Below are 16,970 nucleotides of genomic sequence, written 5' to 3'. Positions count from 1 at the left end.
CATGTAAGGGAAATGGGAAACATGTCGCCTTTTTACATGTGTTCTTTGTAATCACTCACTTGAAAAATCGGATACAACCACATTATCATCTTTATATTGCTTGAAAGATTTTGCTGGAGGAGGAAAATACCAGGAAAGAGGTAGAAGGAAAGTTAGAAGGAAGACGTCGAGAGAGGTACAGAAGGGATACATGTGGAGAGAGGAAAGAAATGAAGAGATTAGGGAAGATGATAGACCCTAAAGGTGTGTGTGTGTTCCCCCCCTTTTTCGCTGGCCCCAGAGAGTTAAGTTTTGTCCCCTCTCTGTACCCACAGAGTTAAGTTTTACTCCCTCAAATAGAAAAGTTGAGTGACTAGTTCGCCAACTCTATGGATCCCCCTCAATCCCTGAGCTGCTGAAGGCTCATCTTCATGGCAGCAGTTCAAGCCAGTGTCCGCCCTCAGATGTGCCTGAGGACTGAACTCAGCTCTCCACCCCTCAGGCTGGAAGCATCCCTGGCTCTCAGTAACTGCTAGCAAACTGCTAAGGTTGAATCAGTGTTGAGGGGACTCAGGGGTGCTTGAGGCCAGAGCTGAGTGATCTCCCCGCTCAGGTCAGAAGCACTGTGGACACTAAAGATCATTTCTGAAATGATAACACCTAGGGCAGAAATTGTTCAAGACCAGCAGCACAGTCTTTTCCTGTGTCTCATGGGAAAGGGAGGGGCAAGTCTTTCTTTGTGCAAATTCAGGTGAAGTGGGATGCTTGCTTTATCCTTCAGGGAGAGATTAACACTGAGAACGAACGCTCAGCTGGATAAGCTTAGGGTGCCCCAGCTTGCTGGAGAACCCATCACTCCAGTGGTTCTGTATCTTTTGACCCATAGACTCCGCTCCTACAGACATAATCACTTTTGCTTGCTCTTTATAGAGATACCTTAATTTTTGTTTATATTTTCTATGTATGTATGTATGTATGTATGTATGTATGTATGTATGTATATATGTATGTATGAGGTCACATATGAGGTACACATTTCCAGGTCTCTGTCTTTCCATCACATGGGCTTTGGATTGAACTCAGGTATGACTTTACCTGCCGAGCTATCTTATCTGCCTGATATTTTTCAAAGATCTGGACTAATCCAGGAGTGGGGTTTACAGTTGTCATCTCAACACTCAAAAAGCTGAGGAAGGACCATCGTTCAAGGCTAGCTTGGGCTATAGAGTTTGTTTCCGGTTTACCAAGGCTATAGAGTAAGTGCCTCTCTCAATCTGCTTCTGAAATACTGTCTGCCAATAACCATGAAATTATTCATGTTACTAAAATCTTCCCATGCCAAGTTCTGCAATAAATTAGATCACCCTCAAATGAAATGCTAATAAAAATTAAAGCTGTAGCCAGTAGCATGCGTATATTTGGGCTCGGGGCCAACAAACAAGCCGTCTGGGTGTAAGAAAATAGGCTAATGGTTGTGGAATCTAGTCTCCCGTGGCTACACTGAGAGCTGACCTCAGCCCTGCTCACTCAAATTGATTGCTTTCCAGGTTATGATTCCTCATCACAGGAAGCTTCTTTGCCCAATTCACACTCTGCCAGTTAAACTCAAACACAGAGCAAATGCGGATCCCGGAGCCCCTTCTGTCAGGGATCCCGAGTGCACCCCAGAGAACTGCTCAGTCCGAGAAGGGCTGGTCCTCAGCGCATACCATACATAGGTGGAGGGCTTGTTATTCAATTCCTGGCCTATGAGAGGATACCCCTATTGTTCCTGAAAACGCTGACCAGGACCTCACTTGTAACAAAGATCCCTCTGCTCCACAATCCAGGCAAGGCAGGAGCCGAAGCAGGAAAGATAAGTGTTTGGATGAAGGGCAGGATGGATAGGGCTTGCCGTGCCCCCAGTCCTGCTGATACCAAGTGCCTTTAAGATACAGCCTTTCCCATCCTAATCTACAAAGGAAACAGGAAAAAGGAACTTAAAACTCCCTGCGCTCAGACAGAAATGAGACTGTTACCGCCTGCTTCTGTGCGATTCCTTCTTGCCTCCGACTTGTAAACAAGAGCAAGCAGACCATGCAAGTGGCAAGTCACGAAGTTGTGGGTTTTTGAAAGGCTCCCAGGGACCTCATGCTCATCTCTGGACGCTGGATGGGGAAATCTGGGGAAGTATGGACTCTTTAGCCGGCTTAGTTCTCTGTGGGGTCAGCTTGCTCCTTTCTGGTAAGTTTTGGCTCGATGTTTATTTATTATTTATTTGTATGTCATATTTTAAAACACAGTGACGGCTCAGCTTTCTCTCTCACCAATCCTTCATTTTGGTGATGCTGACACTTGCTTTTCTGTGACTCTCCAGTTTACACACGTAAAGGCTGAAGTTCAGATTCCCCGCGGGCGGCATGAGTTGGGTTTCCCAGCCATCCCTTGTGGATGCTGCCTCCTGGGTTGCCATGGCCTCTCCCAGGACGGGGTAGCCACTTTATTTGAAGGGATCTGCTTATTTAGGTGTATTCTTTCTTGCCTCTCATTCTGGTGTGTTTCCTTATCGCTAACAACAACAAAAAAAAAATCAGGTTGTAATTACTTCAAAGAAAGTCTTTTTTTTTTTTGTAGCAACAAAGTTCTTACCTATCAGAGTACAGATTGTCATTATTAAATAAAAACAAAGAGTGTTTTTCTGTTAAAATTTCAAATCTCGGTTCATTTCAATCCCACTATTCCAATTCGAGGCTTTTCTTTCTTTTAGGTAGGAGTCAGGGAAATTAGGGTTATGCCACTGCCTTTAGTCTTTTTGATGTTTCACACTGAATAAATCATAAAGAACAGCGCGATCTAACTTAGCAGTTACCAAGGTCACTGGATTCAGGACTTTACCAAATCCTGCAGTGGCCACAGGAAAGAGCTGGTAAGAATAAGCTTGGGTTTTGTGTGTGTATCACAGACACTACACAGTGGGCAACCTTGTAACTCACCCAGCATATGCAAAGCATGCTGGAGAAACATCAGGATCCAAACTGCGGATCACAGATGTATTATTGCCATGGGTTCCTCCCTAGTGGTTTGAAAATAGTCTAATTATCGTAATGAAAATGGAATTAACACAAGAAATGAGTTTGGGAAATTTTTACCAAACTTACTGGTGAGGATTTTATATAGCAATAGAAATTGGATATAAATGCTTGTGATGTTATTTTTGTATTTCTCTATATGCTTAAATGTTTTGTTATTAACCCAGTAAAGTAACATAATGATACATAATTTGCCTTACAGATAGCTCTTCAATTTTATTTCAACAACCGATGTATCAGAAATGTAATATTTTAAGAATAACACAAACTGCCAAAAGGAATGAGTATCTACGATGGTGTCAACTACTTATATAGTAATTCATAACTAGTATAAGCTACTACATGTCTATATTACTACTAATATTAATGTAGAAATAGGTTGATTTCTCCATTATTATGTCTTTAAAATAATTATCAAGAATGTCTACTTTTGTCTTGCTTTCCAAGTGTCAGATTTATTGGAGACATAATCTGGGACTGATTTATACCAGAGATTATAATAGTGCAAAGCCCAGGTACCAGCTTTTGCTCTGATGTAGTTTTAAGTTAAATAAAATGGTAGTATGCTTATGTGCACACACATGCATGCACACGCACACATAAATACACCTGATTTTAACTTACTATTTCCCCTTCAGTGACTTTGTTATGGCATTTTGAAATAAAAGTTCAGAAAAATTGTCATAAAATCAAACAGAAAAATTCTGTGACCAAAATAGTTGTCTCATTGCTGCTTGACTTTAATTCCTTGAAAGCAGTTTCTGATGGGAAGGTGACAAGCAGGAGGAGGCCATGCTCTTGTTAGAAGGTAGAATACAGAAAGGTTAGTTTCTGGGGAAGGTCTGTACTGATTCCTAATTTTTATTCTGATTCTAAGCCTCCATGAACGTGAATGTTGAGGCTCGGTGACCACAGCAACAGCCACAGGAGTCCCTTTTTCGAGTCAGTCTCCAACAGTAGACCTCATTAATGTGGCAAGGGATGTAGGGCTAATATGTTTATTGTCTGCTTGGTGGCCTCATATTCCTTTTTGGGGGGAACAAACATGATTGAAAAATAAAGATTTTATATTTGCCCATATAAAGGTTGTTCTGCATGGCAAATCAGCCTCTAATACATAACCTCAAAGAGGTCTGTAGCTCAACAACTCAAGATTCTGGACTTTGCTCCTTCTACTTGAGAATTATTGCCAAGTTCAGCTTGCAAATAAGTTCTCATAACTTAGTAATATTGCCCCACTTCTTAATTCACTATCTCATCAAACCTGGCTGCTTGCTCTAAAGAGCTAGATACCCTTAAAAAAATCACCTTTCTGTTTGATCATAAATGTCCTACATGATTTACACTGGTGGGAAATCTAAAGTCTTTAGGTCACACATCTTAAGCTATCTTTCCTGTCTTGTCTGACATTTTAAACAACTGGATTCGGAGATAGCAACGATGTTGTCTGGGGTGGCGGAGGAAATGCAATATTTAGGTCAGGAAAGAGGACCCAGGTGGCGCCTCCTCCTTGAGCTTGGGATCAGGACACCTCTTGGAGTTGTTTTCCAAAGGAAGAGCTGGCCTTCTTCAGAGATGTTCTTTTCCAGCCATTGCTGTTGTTAGCACTTCCCTCTCAGCCTTGCCCTGAGGAACTTCCGGGAAGAGTCCAAATCTTCTAAGATGTCTGTCCAGCAGGAAAAAGAGTTGTTCAATTCACTCTCAAAAGACCAAGCTGTGTCCTCTAGACCAGTGATTCTCAACCTTCCTGCTGCTGCAACCCTTTAACACAGTTCTTCATTTGTCATGACCCTCCGACCATAAAATTATTTTTGTTGCTGCTTCATAGCCGCACCTTTGCTACTGTTATAAATTATAATGTAAATATTTTTGAAGATAGAGGTTTGCCAATGGGGTTGCAACCCATAGGTTGAGAACCACTGCTCTAGACAGGATGGCTCTGAATTCTTCTGAAAATATCAGTTTGTTACTTGTGGTTCCACCTGTCAGAGGATGGGTGTTACCATGTTACCTTTGATTCCTCGTGGGTGGCTCTCTAGTTACCACATAGAATCAGGATTCAAGAAATTTCTTTAATCTAGAAGGGTTGGCCCAAAGCAGAAGATACTGTTTCAAAAATAGTTAAATGTCAAATTTGTTATTTGAGTTAAAAACAAATTATGAGCCGGGCGGTGGTGGCGCACGCCTTTAATCCCTGCACTCGGGAGGCAGAGGCAGGCGGATCTCTGTGAGTTCGAGGCCAGCCTGGTCTACAAGAGCTAGGTCCAGGACAGACTCTAAAAAACAAAAAAAGCTGCAGAGAAACCCTGTCTCGAAAAACCAAAAAAAAAAAAAAAAAAAAAACCAAATTATGAACGTTCATTGTTGGAGAGAAGTGGTTAGTTTAAAATTCTTGAGAATCATAAGTAGGTTTTGATAAGACACAAAATTAATAGGAGCTCTGCTTACGTGAAATATGATGCATAAGTTAGGTGCAAATGAGAAATGATATCGCCTCAATGTGCTGCGTAGAGTGTACCCATTAAATACCAAAGACCCAGAGAAACTTGACAGCCGATTGACAGGGAAGATGTAACAGTTTAAAATATAGATGAGGAATCACATGTTTGAGTTATATAACATCAAAGCTCAAATAGATAATGACAGCACACTAATCATTTGTCTTTTTGGATGAGAATAATCATTTCTCCGGGTTGCTATAGTATCAAATATGACTCTGCATGTCAAGTGCTTAGTAAGACCTACCTCAATGAAGCCTGTTTAACCAAAGGAGAAGCCTGCCACCAGCATCGCTGTGTGAAGCAACAGTGATGTCATCTCTTCCAGCATCTAGGTGAAGCTCTGATCCCTTACAGTCTTTTCTCATGTGTCTTGGCTCTTGTCTATGGAATCTTATCCATTTAGAAACAACAATTTAAAATTTAAATACTTTTTTTTTTTTTTTTTTTTTTTTTTGGTTTTTCGAGACAGGGTTTCTCTGTAGTTTCTAGAGCCTGTCCTGGAACTAGCTCTTGTAGACCAGGCTGGCCTCAAACTCACAGATCCGCCTGCCTCTGCCTCCCGAGTGCTGGGGTTAAAGGCGTGCACCACCACCGCCCGGCTTTAAATACTATTTTTTGTATGGGTTGTTTGGCTGCATGCATGTCTGTGTATTATGTGTATGCCTAGTGTCAGTAGACACAGAAGAGGGCACTGGGTCCCCTGGAACTTATGGATAGTTGGGAATCAAACCTGGGTTCTTAGAACTAGATGCTTTAACTGCCGAACCATCTCTCCAAACCCATAGAAATAGCATTTTTAACCCCCCACCCTGCAAACAGTGCAACTTTCCCTAGGCTAGTTCTTCCTTTTCATGTTTTGCTCCTAATCCCATACAGACCAGTGATGTCTCTTTGAGTTTGGGGCAAGTAGATTTAACTCAATTTGATTCTTAAAATTTTTTACAACTGATGCCATTCATTTTCTATTATTATTAGTGCACTCATTTAACTTCTAGTGATTTTTTTTTTAACTAAATAGAGTTTAACAGTTGTGGTAAGGAACACTTGGCACTCTATAGTAGACCTGGAAGAAATAAGGAATGTTGTAGACAAGGTTGAAGCCACATTCAAACACTATTTATAGTAGAGCAAGTTCATAAACAATGAAAGTAATAGATTTTGTTATCTTAAAAGGTTAATTTTTACATAAAATTATTTCTTTGGGCATCAAAAATAAAGGATAAATGCAAAAGGATGTTTAGCAAGACTTTTACTTAGTATTATGCATTTTATAATTGTTGAATACTTCCTATAACATATGCACAGGCTTTATTTGATAGACATTTAACACATTTTTGCAAGCCTTTTGATATCCATTATTTGTATTTGGTTTCAGTCAGTGGTAGTTTACTGAAGACTTACTTTGGGCCATGTCAGCACTGGAAACTAGGATAAACAAGGTTGACCCATCCCCCCCTTTACCTCACAAAGCTCATATTTTAGTGGGAAAATAGGTGCTGAATTGTAAGATTTTGTGATAAATGATGTAATTGTAATTAATACAAAATAAAAGTATTTACAAGGGTGATAGAATTATTTATTAGATTTCGTGATACAAAATGAGATCACAACATCTAAATTCTATATAAATATTTCTTTTTGGTTTTTGCTTTGCTGGGGATCAAATTCAAGGTCTCGTGCATGTTAAGCAATCACCCTATTAGTGAGCTAATTCCACAACTCTGAAACATAACTTTTTAGCAATATGTAGACACATGCATCTTTAATACCATCATTTAGATGGTAGAGACAAGAGGAGTGTGAGTTCAAACCAGAACTGGATTGCATAAGGCATTTAAGTCTAGCCTGAACTACACAAAGAATCCCTGTTTCAAGAACGAAAGACTGGGTATGTAACTCAGTAGCAGAGTCCTTGCTTAGAGTTTACATAGTCCAAGGGGTTGGTCTTCAGCATGATAATTGTTAAAATTATAATAAAAAGTAAGTAAACATTTAATTAAAAGTCATTAACCACTATAATGACTTCACTGACTGCTTATTTTAAAAAAGAGAAAAGAAATGGCATGGGAAACTTGCAGGTTGAGGTATTTTTTTCTCTTTAAGAACTTTTAAATAGTCACAAATATTTTTTATGAGTTATGCAGAGGCAAAGGTTTTGGAGACCAGTCTCCTTGTAACTTGTGTAACTTGTCTCTTGGACTGACTCGTAACTCTGTCTAGCCAGGCAGCTAACTTGAGATCCTCCTGTCTCTGCCTCCACGGTGCTGAGATGGTGGGAGGAAGCTACCATGTCTGGTCCAAATTATTTTAAACTCAGAAGAAAAACAAAGACTTTCTGTTAGCAGAAGCAACCCAAAAGTTGGTTGGTGGTATGAAACCGTGGGTCAGGCTGCAGGAAGTGGAGTGGAGTTGGAATGTAAAGTATTAAGGTTGGAGTCAGGCTGGGAAGGGCCTTGGGGACTACTTTAAATAGCTTGGATTTTGTTCTCTATATGTTAAAATTTAGCAGAGTGCTAGTCCCCTTATAACACATCCGATTTAAGCTCTGGAAAATTCACTGTCATAGTTGTGTGGAAGACAGATTAAAATGGTGGAGACTGTAGGTTGGGTCCAATATGGCTTCTCAGCCTTGTAAGCAAAAAGGCTACAGGGATGAACAGCAACTTCGAAAGAGGCTTAGGAGAAGAAAATGCAGGGTTAGCGATTGGTTGCATAAGGGAGAGGGGAGCAGCATTCTGGTTTGCGTAGAGATGGTGCCAATCAATTTGCCGGGAAATATGGGAAGTATGGCAGAAGTAACTGGTGGAAGAAGGGCTAGGGGAGAGCCAATGATGATTTTGTACATGTTGACGATGAGATTGCATTTGAAGGAAAACATTGAGCAAAACTTGTTTTTTGAGATCTGAAAGTCGAAAGAAGAAAATTAGGCAAAGGAGACACAGAAATCTTGATAGTGAAGGGTTTTTATAAAGAGCTAGCCGGGTACGGTAGAAAGAGAAACGCCAGTCAGATCTCTTTTGTGAAATCGCCAGCCACAGGAGGAGTTGTCAGGGGGAGGACAGCTAAGATGCAGGTACCAGGGTGACAGCCTCCAGGCCTGCGGCATTAGCCTACAGACGAGTTACTTTACAGAGAGCCAGGCAGCTGCACTGGCTGAACCAGATCTGGGAGAGGGGTCAGGAGATCAGCTGGCGTCACTCCCAGCCTCCAGGAAAGGCAACATCTAAAGCTGCCTCCCTTGCTTCTGGTATTTTAAACTGATAACCCAGTTCCCACCAGTCTGACCAGGCTCTTCCTTAGCTTACATCACAAATAGAGAACGAGTTTTAGATGGAGTCGTGCTTGCTCCCTTCTATCTCCAAGAGTCTATCTATCTATCTATCTATCTATCTATCTATCTATCTATCTATCTATCTATCATCTATCTATCTATCTATCTATCTATCTATCTATCTATCTATCTATCATCTATCTATCTATCTATCTATTTATTTAGAGCGCGCGTATGCCTGCGCGCGGTCGTGCGTCATGGCGTACATAAGGAGGTCAGAGTTTGGTTCTCCCCTTCCACAATGTGAGTCTTGGAGACAGAACTCGGGTCTTGTGAGCTTAGTCTTGTGAGCAAGCACTTGGCTGCCTCCCCTGTTTCTTCAGGAGTCTGACCATGTTCCCTCGCCAAGGCTGTGGGAGCAGGGATGAGGATCAAGGTCTGCCAGTTGGGCAGAGTCTTTACTCTCTGGTACATCTGCTGATGATGGGGAGTGAGCTTCCGTGGTTCTAGGACTGACTTTGTGTGCAAGCGACAGAGATGGAGACATCCAAGGATCAGTCACAGGAGTCGGTAGGGCTGAGAGATGTTGTGGGCGGCTGCTGTTTGCTCCCCGCCTGTCACGGCTTGATCAGGGAGGTGTGCGTGGTGGCCACACCCATCTCAACAGATCTGTCAGCTTTCCCGCTTTTGTTAGAGGGTGATATCATGCTTCCTGGGGGGAGCTCTGGAAGACAATGCGCAGCCACTTTCCTCTAGATACAATAGGCGGAGTCAGGAAGGTAGTATTGACATTGCTGGGGCCCAGGAGCTACTCGCTGCTCTGCGGCCATCAGATGGTGAACCAGCGTAACCTTGGCACGCTGGCCTGGCTCGCACAAGGCGTCTGGCTGCGGAGCCAAAGAGGACTCCACCCTAGGGACAGGAGTGCTTTAGACATCTGGGAATCTGGGATGGGCTTTAAATTCAGATCTCTATGTCAAAAGCAATCCAAAACAAAACAAAACAAAAAACCCAACCCAATCCAACCAAAACAAAACAATAGTCTTACCAGCAATAACAAAAGTGAGTAGTGTAGAGTGAACACGGATGTGCCAAGGACTTTAAAGTAACTTTTAACATCTTGTCTAGTAGGTATTGTTCCTCATTTTTTAGCCCAGAGGTAACCAAGGCTCACATGGTTAAATTACTTGCCAAAATCTAAACTGCGTGGCAGATATATAATATTTGGAACCTCCTAACATCTGGATTCAACAGATGTCATCCCTTCCGTCTGTGACTCGTATGGGGGCTGTCGGTCACTGGACACAGAGTGTCCTTTCCATCTAAGGACAGCTGTTGGCTCACTCGGAAGATGCAAAACCCAATAGGAGTTTAGAATTTGCCTGGGATTTTATGGGGACTTTGAATGAAAGAAGTTCATTCTCTTTCTTCACCAAGGTCGGAGTCTGTGGCCACTCAGGGAAGCTGGTGATCTGGATGAGAACTAGCCTGAGAGCAGAACAGAACCATGACAGGCACTGATAGTATTTAACGCCTGGGTCCAGCGCTGTGGGACCAGAGACCCATCCCTGTCTCTTGTGATAATGTGGGGTTTCGTTATTTGCTGCGACTACCTTGACCTGGTTTCTGTCTTCGGAAAGTGAAGCATCCCCAATGACCACGTACTTGCCTGGGAATGATGGGAAACAAAGCTAAGCAGAGCAATCCTTACAACATGCCTCTGGGCTGATTTCTGACAGGTCGCTTCAGGCTGCATCCTGGACAAGGCTAATGGCATTCATTCATGTGGTCTGGGGAAAGTTTTCAAAGGAAAGCTACTTAGCAGGACTTGCTACAGTGTCAGCGTGTGATAAGCATCCAAATAATCAGATATTCTTAACTGCTTCATGTCCAAAGCAGGACCTTCTTATGATGCCTGATGTTGGTCTGTTCAGAGCAGGCCTTCATTCCTGAGCTAATCTGTTGATGTATATATGGGGATGACTCTCTGGCTTCTTTGACTGCCTTAAGACCAATCTTGTATCAGAAAAAAAGGAGAGAGGGCCTTAAAGGTCTGGGTTCTTGGGCATCTGCTAAAAGTCTGGATTGTCAGGTAGGGAAATTCCTTGTTGGTGCACTCATCCAGCCAGCAGGATGGAGCCGCTACTTTCCCCAACTTCTGTCCTCTGGCTCTTGGCTTAGCAGAGACTCTTAGGGATGACTACCACCTGTAAGTGTCTGCCTCCTTTCAGTTACCCTCAGCCTATCTAGTTGACAGCTGGTGAACTCAAGCAGACTCTGTCACTTCTTTTTTTCTGCTTGTGGGGTTTTGAACCTAGGACTTTATGTGTGCGGGTCCAGATGTGACTACTGAGCGCCACACCCTGAAAGTTGGCCTCACTTGTGATGAAGCTTGTTGCTGCCTCTGCTCTGCTCACGTTTCCCCACTTCCTCCTCCTAGTTGCCCCCTTTACTCCATCTCTCCTTCTCCTAGTTGCCCCCTTTTTTCCGTCTCTCCTTCTCCTAGTTGCCCCCTTTTCTCCATCTCCGTTCTTGTGTCCTGCCGCCTGCATCTGAGAACACAGTGCTCTTCTTGGGTGGATCTCATCCTCTTCCTAGTTTTCTATTCGAACCTCCAACTTCAGAATCAAGGAGGACGAAGGGGGTTGTAGTAGGTTGTTTGAAATCCTTCTGATGCCAGTTTTGCCCACTGCATCAGCCTGTTGTGGCTCTCAGTCCCTCACATGATGGAGCTGTGCTCCATTCCTACTGGGTTCCTTTCAGTTTCTAAACCTTTACCCTCAAACCTTTGTGCATTTGCATTTTGTTGGGTAGTTTTTTTGTTTGTTTTTTGGTCAGCTTGATGTGAGTTAAAGCTATCTGGGAAGAGGACCCTCAGCTGGGAAAATGCCTGTTTCTAATTGGCCTACAGGTCAGTCTGTGGAGCATTTTCTTGATGAATGATTGATGTGAGAGGACCCAGCCCACTGCGGGAAGTTCTGCCCCTGGGCAGGTGGTCTTGGGCGCTATAAGAAAACAGTCGGAGCAAGCCAGCAAATAGTGTTTCTCCATGGCCTCTGCTTCAGTTCCTCCCGTGAGTTCCTGTCCTAACTTTCCTCAGTGATGGACTGAAGTGTAATATGAAACAAACCCTCTCCTCCACAAGTTGCTCTTGGTCATGGTGTTTATCACAGCCCAGAAACCTGACTGAGACATGTATATACTGTTTCCTCTGCTTGGACTACGTCACCTATCAGACATATTTATAATTAGTGGTTGAGCTCACCTGTTATTTCTAGAAATCAGTCTTGACCTTCCTGCATAAGTTAGGGGCCTGCCTTCTATTGAGGCAAAATAAATAAATAAATAATAATAAAAATGGCCCTAAGGGCAAAGGCAGTCACTCGGGATATAATCACATGGACTGAGAGCGAAGGGCCAGAATCGTACAGAAGGTACGGTCAGGTCAGCCATACAAGACTGGTGCTGTCAACTGACTGAGGAGTCTTAAGAAACAATATTCTCTCTGGTTCACATGGGAATGAAAAGGAGGGACATAGTTTCATTGTGGTCTTCCTCCATCATTGGTTAAGAGTTTCATAGGAAAAATACAGCTGGTGAGCAGTGGGGGCAGTGTGAATGGGCCCTGGAGGAGCTACTTTGTGCCTGAACCTGCTCAAAGTTCAGAAGTGGCGGCTGACCAGGGAACCTTTCAATCTGGCGCCTAGCAACTTTCAGATATAGGATGCTTGCCTCTGTTATTATATTTGGAACTTTGGCTTTATTTTTTGCCTACTATCTTTATTTGTTATTTAAATATTCTTAGCACTAGGCATATGTTTTACACAAGTACTGGCAGAGCCATGCTTAATAAGCAGGTTTGCTTTAGATTTAATGTTCTGAGTGTTTGTTCCTCTGAATGCTTTATACAGTAGAATTGCTCACATTAAAGTTGCATTTATGCTTAGGAGAATGTTTTAATTATAATACCCATACGTCTATGTATAGGTGAGTGTTCAATGGGCTATGTCATATTAATCAGGTATTCATATGCAGAAAAGATCAGCATAAGTCCAGGAGCCCCTGCATCAAGGGGCAATATGGGTAGATGAGGAAACATAGGGTCCCACCTGAGACGATGAGCCCAGAAGGGAGGAACTTTTACGAAAAACGGTGGAGGCATTAACAGGAGAGGAGAAGACCTAGAGAATCTGGCTATTGACTGTCATTGTTGCAAAATGTTTTTAGTGACTGGACAGGGGCTGGGTTGCAAACTAAGAAAGTATATCAGGTAAGCATAGATTGCTTTCTGAGAGATGTCTCCTGTCTGGCAGCTCCCCAATTCCATAGGCTTTTCTGTGAGCTTGATTAGGGGGTGGACTGACCAGGAGAAGGATCCAGGGTCTTCTCTCTACCATCACCGACTCAGGATAATAGAAGGCTGTGCAGGAGTTTGAAGGAGGTAGGGAGAGCATACTGTCCACTGCCGCTGAAACAAGGAATTATTTTAGGTTTGTGAATGTATCTTAATAGGGATGAGTGGCTTTTTTGAGGTGTGTGTGTGACACTTTGTTATCTAGTACAATAGTGAAATTGGCATTTTCATGCATGTATATGTATACTATATAGTATACTATATACTCATGTCTACTCTCATTATCCTCTCCTGCCCTACCCCCAGTAATTTTTTTTTGCAATTAATCTTCTTATTTTCATGTAATTTGGCAGGGAGTTGTGGATCTATGAGTTTAATTAGGTTGCTTACTGGACCCTGGGCAAGGGTATTTTTTTTTTTTTTTTTGGTTTTTCGAGACAGGGTTTTCCTGTAGTTTCTAGAGCCTGTCCTGGATCTAGCTCTTGTAGACCAGGCTGGCCTCAAACTGAGAGATCTGCCTGCCTCTGCCTCCTGAGTGCTGGGATTAAAGGCATGCGCCACCACCGCCCGGCTTGGGCAAGGGTATTTTTATAGGAGCATGAACAACTTACCAGTGACTACATGATTGGGGAAGATGTCTCTCCCTCCTCCAGCAACCATGAGCTGTCTACAGTTCTTTGGGGTAGGTAGAGCCTTGTGAGTCTTCCCTCAGGCAACAATTAACTGCTGAAAATCTAGAATCCTCAGAAAAACTTTAGTTTGTTGGTTACTGCCTTTTCAAAACAGAGAGGCAGAAAGAGTGGTGGGTGGAGGGGAGGAAGGGGAGGAAAAGAGAGAGACTCCCAATGTGTTCATGCTAGCCCCATGAACTAGCTGGTCCACTTCCTGCCTAAGCCGCCTGAGTCTACAGGTGTGTGCTGCTGCACCTGGCCAACCTTTTAAGAACTAGAGATCATGTGACATTAATGTTCTTCATTGTAAGAAATGCTGTTTCAGTTCAGCCTGCTCATTTGATAGATGCTGACAGAGATGCAGAGAGCTAAGCATTTTGCTTGAATCCCTTAGCTCTTGAGAGTTTAAATGTCTTCATTTGAGAGAGCGTGGAAGGCAAAAGGACATTGCTGTGGTGTAATGCTCTTGTACACTTGTAATCTTGTACAGATTTGTTACTTGTATTGGTTTAATAAAATGCTGTTTGGCCAGTAGCCAGGCAGGAAGCATAGGCAGGGCAATCACACTAAGAAGAGGAAAGGCAAAGACACAGTCGCAAGCCAGACGCAGAGGAAGCAAGATGAGAATGCCTCACTGATAAAGGTACCAAGCCACATGGCTAACACAGACAAGAATTATGGGTTAATGTAGGGTGTAAGAGTTAATAATAAGCCTGATCTAATAGGCCAACCAGTTTGTAATTAATGTAGGCCTCTGTGTGTTCCCTTGGGACTGAGCGGCTGTTGGACTGGGTGGGACAGAAACTTCAGTATATACATAAGCACTTAAAACGAGTCCCGTGTGGTTGCCTGGCTTGAAATCGTAGTCCTGCTTGATGGTTACATTGATTAGCTCTGTGCAAGATGTTACTCCCCAAACTCAGTGGCTAAACTGATTTAGGATTTGGTTCCTCACCTGTGTCTTGGGCTGCCCATGCTTGTACATCAAGGAGGTTCTGCTGCAGGCGGCAGCAGCTGGGGCAGCTCAGCTGCTTGCTGCCAGTGTGGAGTGTGGGTTGTTCAGCTGGCTCAGCTCATACACCTGCCTCTGTGGGCCAGCAGGTTAGGCTGGGTATTTATTTTCCTGATGGTATTGGAAACTCACAAGGGCTAAGTGGAAACTGGTAAGTGAGATTTCCTTAAGAACTCATTTAGGATAGCATTTAATAACCATGCCAAGCGTAAACTCAAGGACTAGAAAATACATTAGACCCTGCAAAGGCTAAAACAAGTACATGGATGTAAAGAGCGAGGAAGAGTTGGAGCCAAAAGTTCAATCTAAAGCACCTGCTGTTAGCTTTGAGTACAAGAAACTTCATCTGTAAAGCTTCCACTGTAACAGTACCCACATTAAGGTGCTATGTGGGGAAGAAAACGAGTCACTTCTTACAGACATCACATAGAGCAGGGCTTGACCATAGAAGATATCAAGGAAATGTTAGCATTGTCTCTACTTTATCTACCTAACATGACCATGCACGCACAGACTGGAACAGAAAGGTTTGACTTCACCATTTGTCTGGATTCTCAGTCCTTTTCCGTCAGCAGAAGGACCCCGAGGAGAAGCCTTCTAAAGAACCCTCAGAGAATTCATTTGTAAGAATTTCATTTTCTCGGTCTTGGAAGTACCTCAGAGCCACAGACTCCACTTCCCGCCCCTGCTTGGGCTTGCTCTGTTCTGCCCGGCTTCCCAGCCCCCCTCCATCCTGCGCATGTCACAGCCAGTGTCAGCACCGCAGGGCACACAAACCACCTGCCAAGAGGTGTGGAACCGGAGCCAGAAACAGCCGCCAGCTGCAGGAGCTCTGCCTCGTCCAGAGGCCTGGAGTAATCTAACAGGCCTGACACAGCCTGACCACAGAGTGACTCCAGACTAATTCCAGCATGAGTAACATGTGAGTCCTCCCAGCTGCTTCTGGAAGCAAACAAAGGCAGGGCTGCTGCCAGCCCCGGGGGAAGGATCCCCTCTGACTGTATCAGTGTTTTCCCAGGGATGACTCTCTCTAGGGAGAGCCAGTGACTTGGGCTAGCTTCTTTTAGGCATCCCCAAAGTTTCCAATAGATTAAGTTCTGACAAAACTCAGAAGTGTATAACCCTCACTTAGCCCACTTTCCCCCCTTATGGAAGGTGATTAAGAACACTGGTAACTGGGCAAAAGGATGTGGGCCAGAGCCCTATTCCACTACATATGACCTTGGACAGGCCATGTTGCCTGTGTGGAACAAGGATAACAACGTCACCCACCCTAACGAGTTGTGATATGAAGCATGACCAGTGTCTAGAAAAGTGGAAATTAATAACAAATATTCAAAACTATTAGCTGTCATTATTTCCCATCTCTCTGGGCAATAATGCTAAATTTTCCTCAAAGCCCCTGTCTTTAAGATTCTACATCTATTACTCTTCCCTTATCTGTGGTTTTCTTTTCCACATTTTTTGGTGCTTATCTGTTAATGTCAGGCCAAAAATATTGCATAGGAGACTCCAGAAGTAATCACACGTTTTCAGTTGCTCACCATTGTGATTCAAAATCTCTTCCTGTTCAGCTGCTCTGCCTCGCAAAGGCCTTTGTCCAGTGTGTCCGTGCTGTATACACTGTCTGCTCCCTGGTCACTGGAGCCGCTCTCTGGGATGCCATTCTAACCATTGTGGTGTCACAGTGCTTATATTCAAACAGCCAGCATTTTAAACTAGTGGTTGAAAGGTGATAAAATTGTCATGGCGTCAATGTGCATGCGCTAAGGAGACTCCACGGGCAAGGCAGTATAAGATGTGACCTTGTTAGGGAAAGAAAATGTATATGCTGAGGTTGCCGAGGTTTATAGTGCGAGTCTGCGGAACTGTGAAGAAACAAGAGGTTGTGTTAACTTCACTGTTGTTTGTCATCTGACAAATGCTTAGTTCATAAAGGCATTAAATGAGTGTGTTCATTAGATGAGTGTTCATGGATAGCCAAAACAGCATGCATGGAGTTGGGTATGTTCTATGATTTCAGACTTGCTGTGTAACATGGACCGTCCCGCCATGGGTAAAGGAGATTGCTGTGCACATTATTCTACTCCATGCCATTCCCTCTCAGCACACTT

At 43.3% G+C, this 16,970-nt stretch overlaps 1 protein-coding gene across 2 annotated transcripts in view; it reads left to right on the top strand.

Annotated features, from left to right (window-relative positions):
• Window positions 1-1,812: 1,812 nt before the first annotated feature.
• Window positions 1,813-16,970, top strand: part of Tek (TEK receptor tyrosine kinase) — a 97,349-nt gene continuing 82,191 nt past the window's right edge. The window contains exon 1 of one of the 2 annotated variants that reach the window (XM_038334959.2): window positions 1,813-2,202. In XM_038334959.2, the coding sequence (XP_038190887.1) occupies window positions 2,151-2,202 (52 nt within the window). In that variant the 5' untranslated portion in view covers window positions 1,813-2,150. The remainder of the gene's footprint in view (window positions 2,203-16,970) is intronic. The other variant, XM_038334958.2, reaches the window with a different exon arrangement.

This window comes from Arvicola amphibius, chromosome 6 (genome assembly GCF_903992535.2).
Source record: "Arvicola amphibius chromosome 6, mArvAmp1.2, whole genome shotgun sequence".
Classification (NCBI taxonomy): Eukaryota; Metazoa; Chordata; class Mammalia; order Rodentia; family Cricetidae; genus Arvicola; species Arvicola amphibius.
The sequence above is the reverse complement of the archived record's forward strand: the minus strand, read 5'-3'. Positions and strand labels throughout refer to the sequence as shown.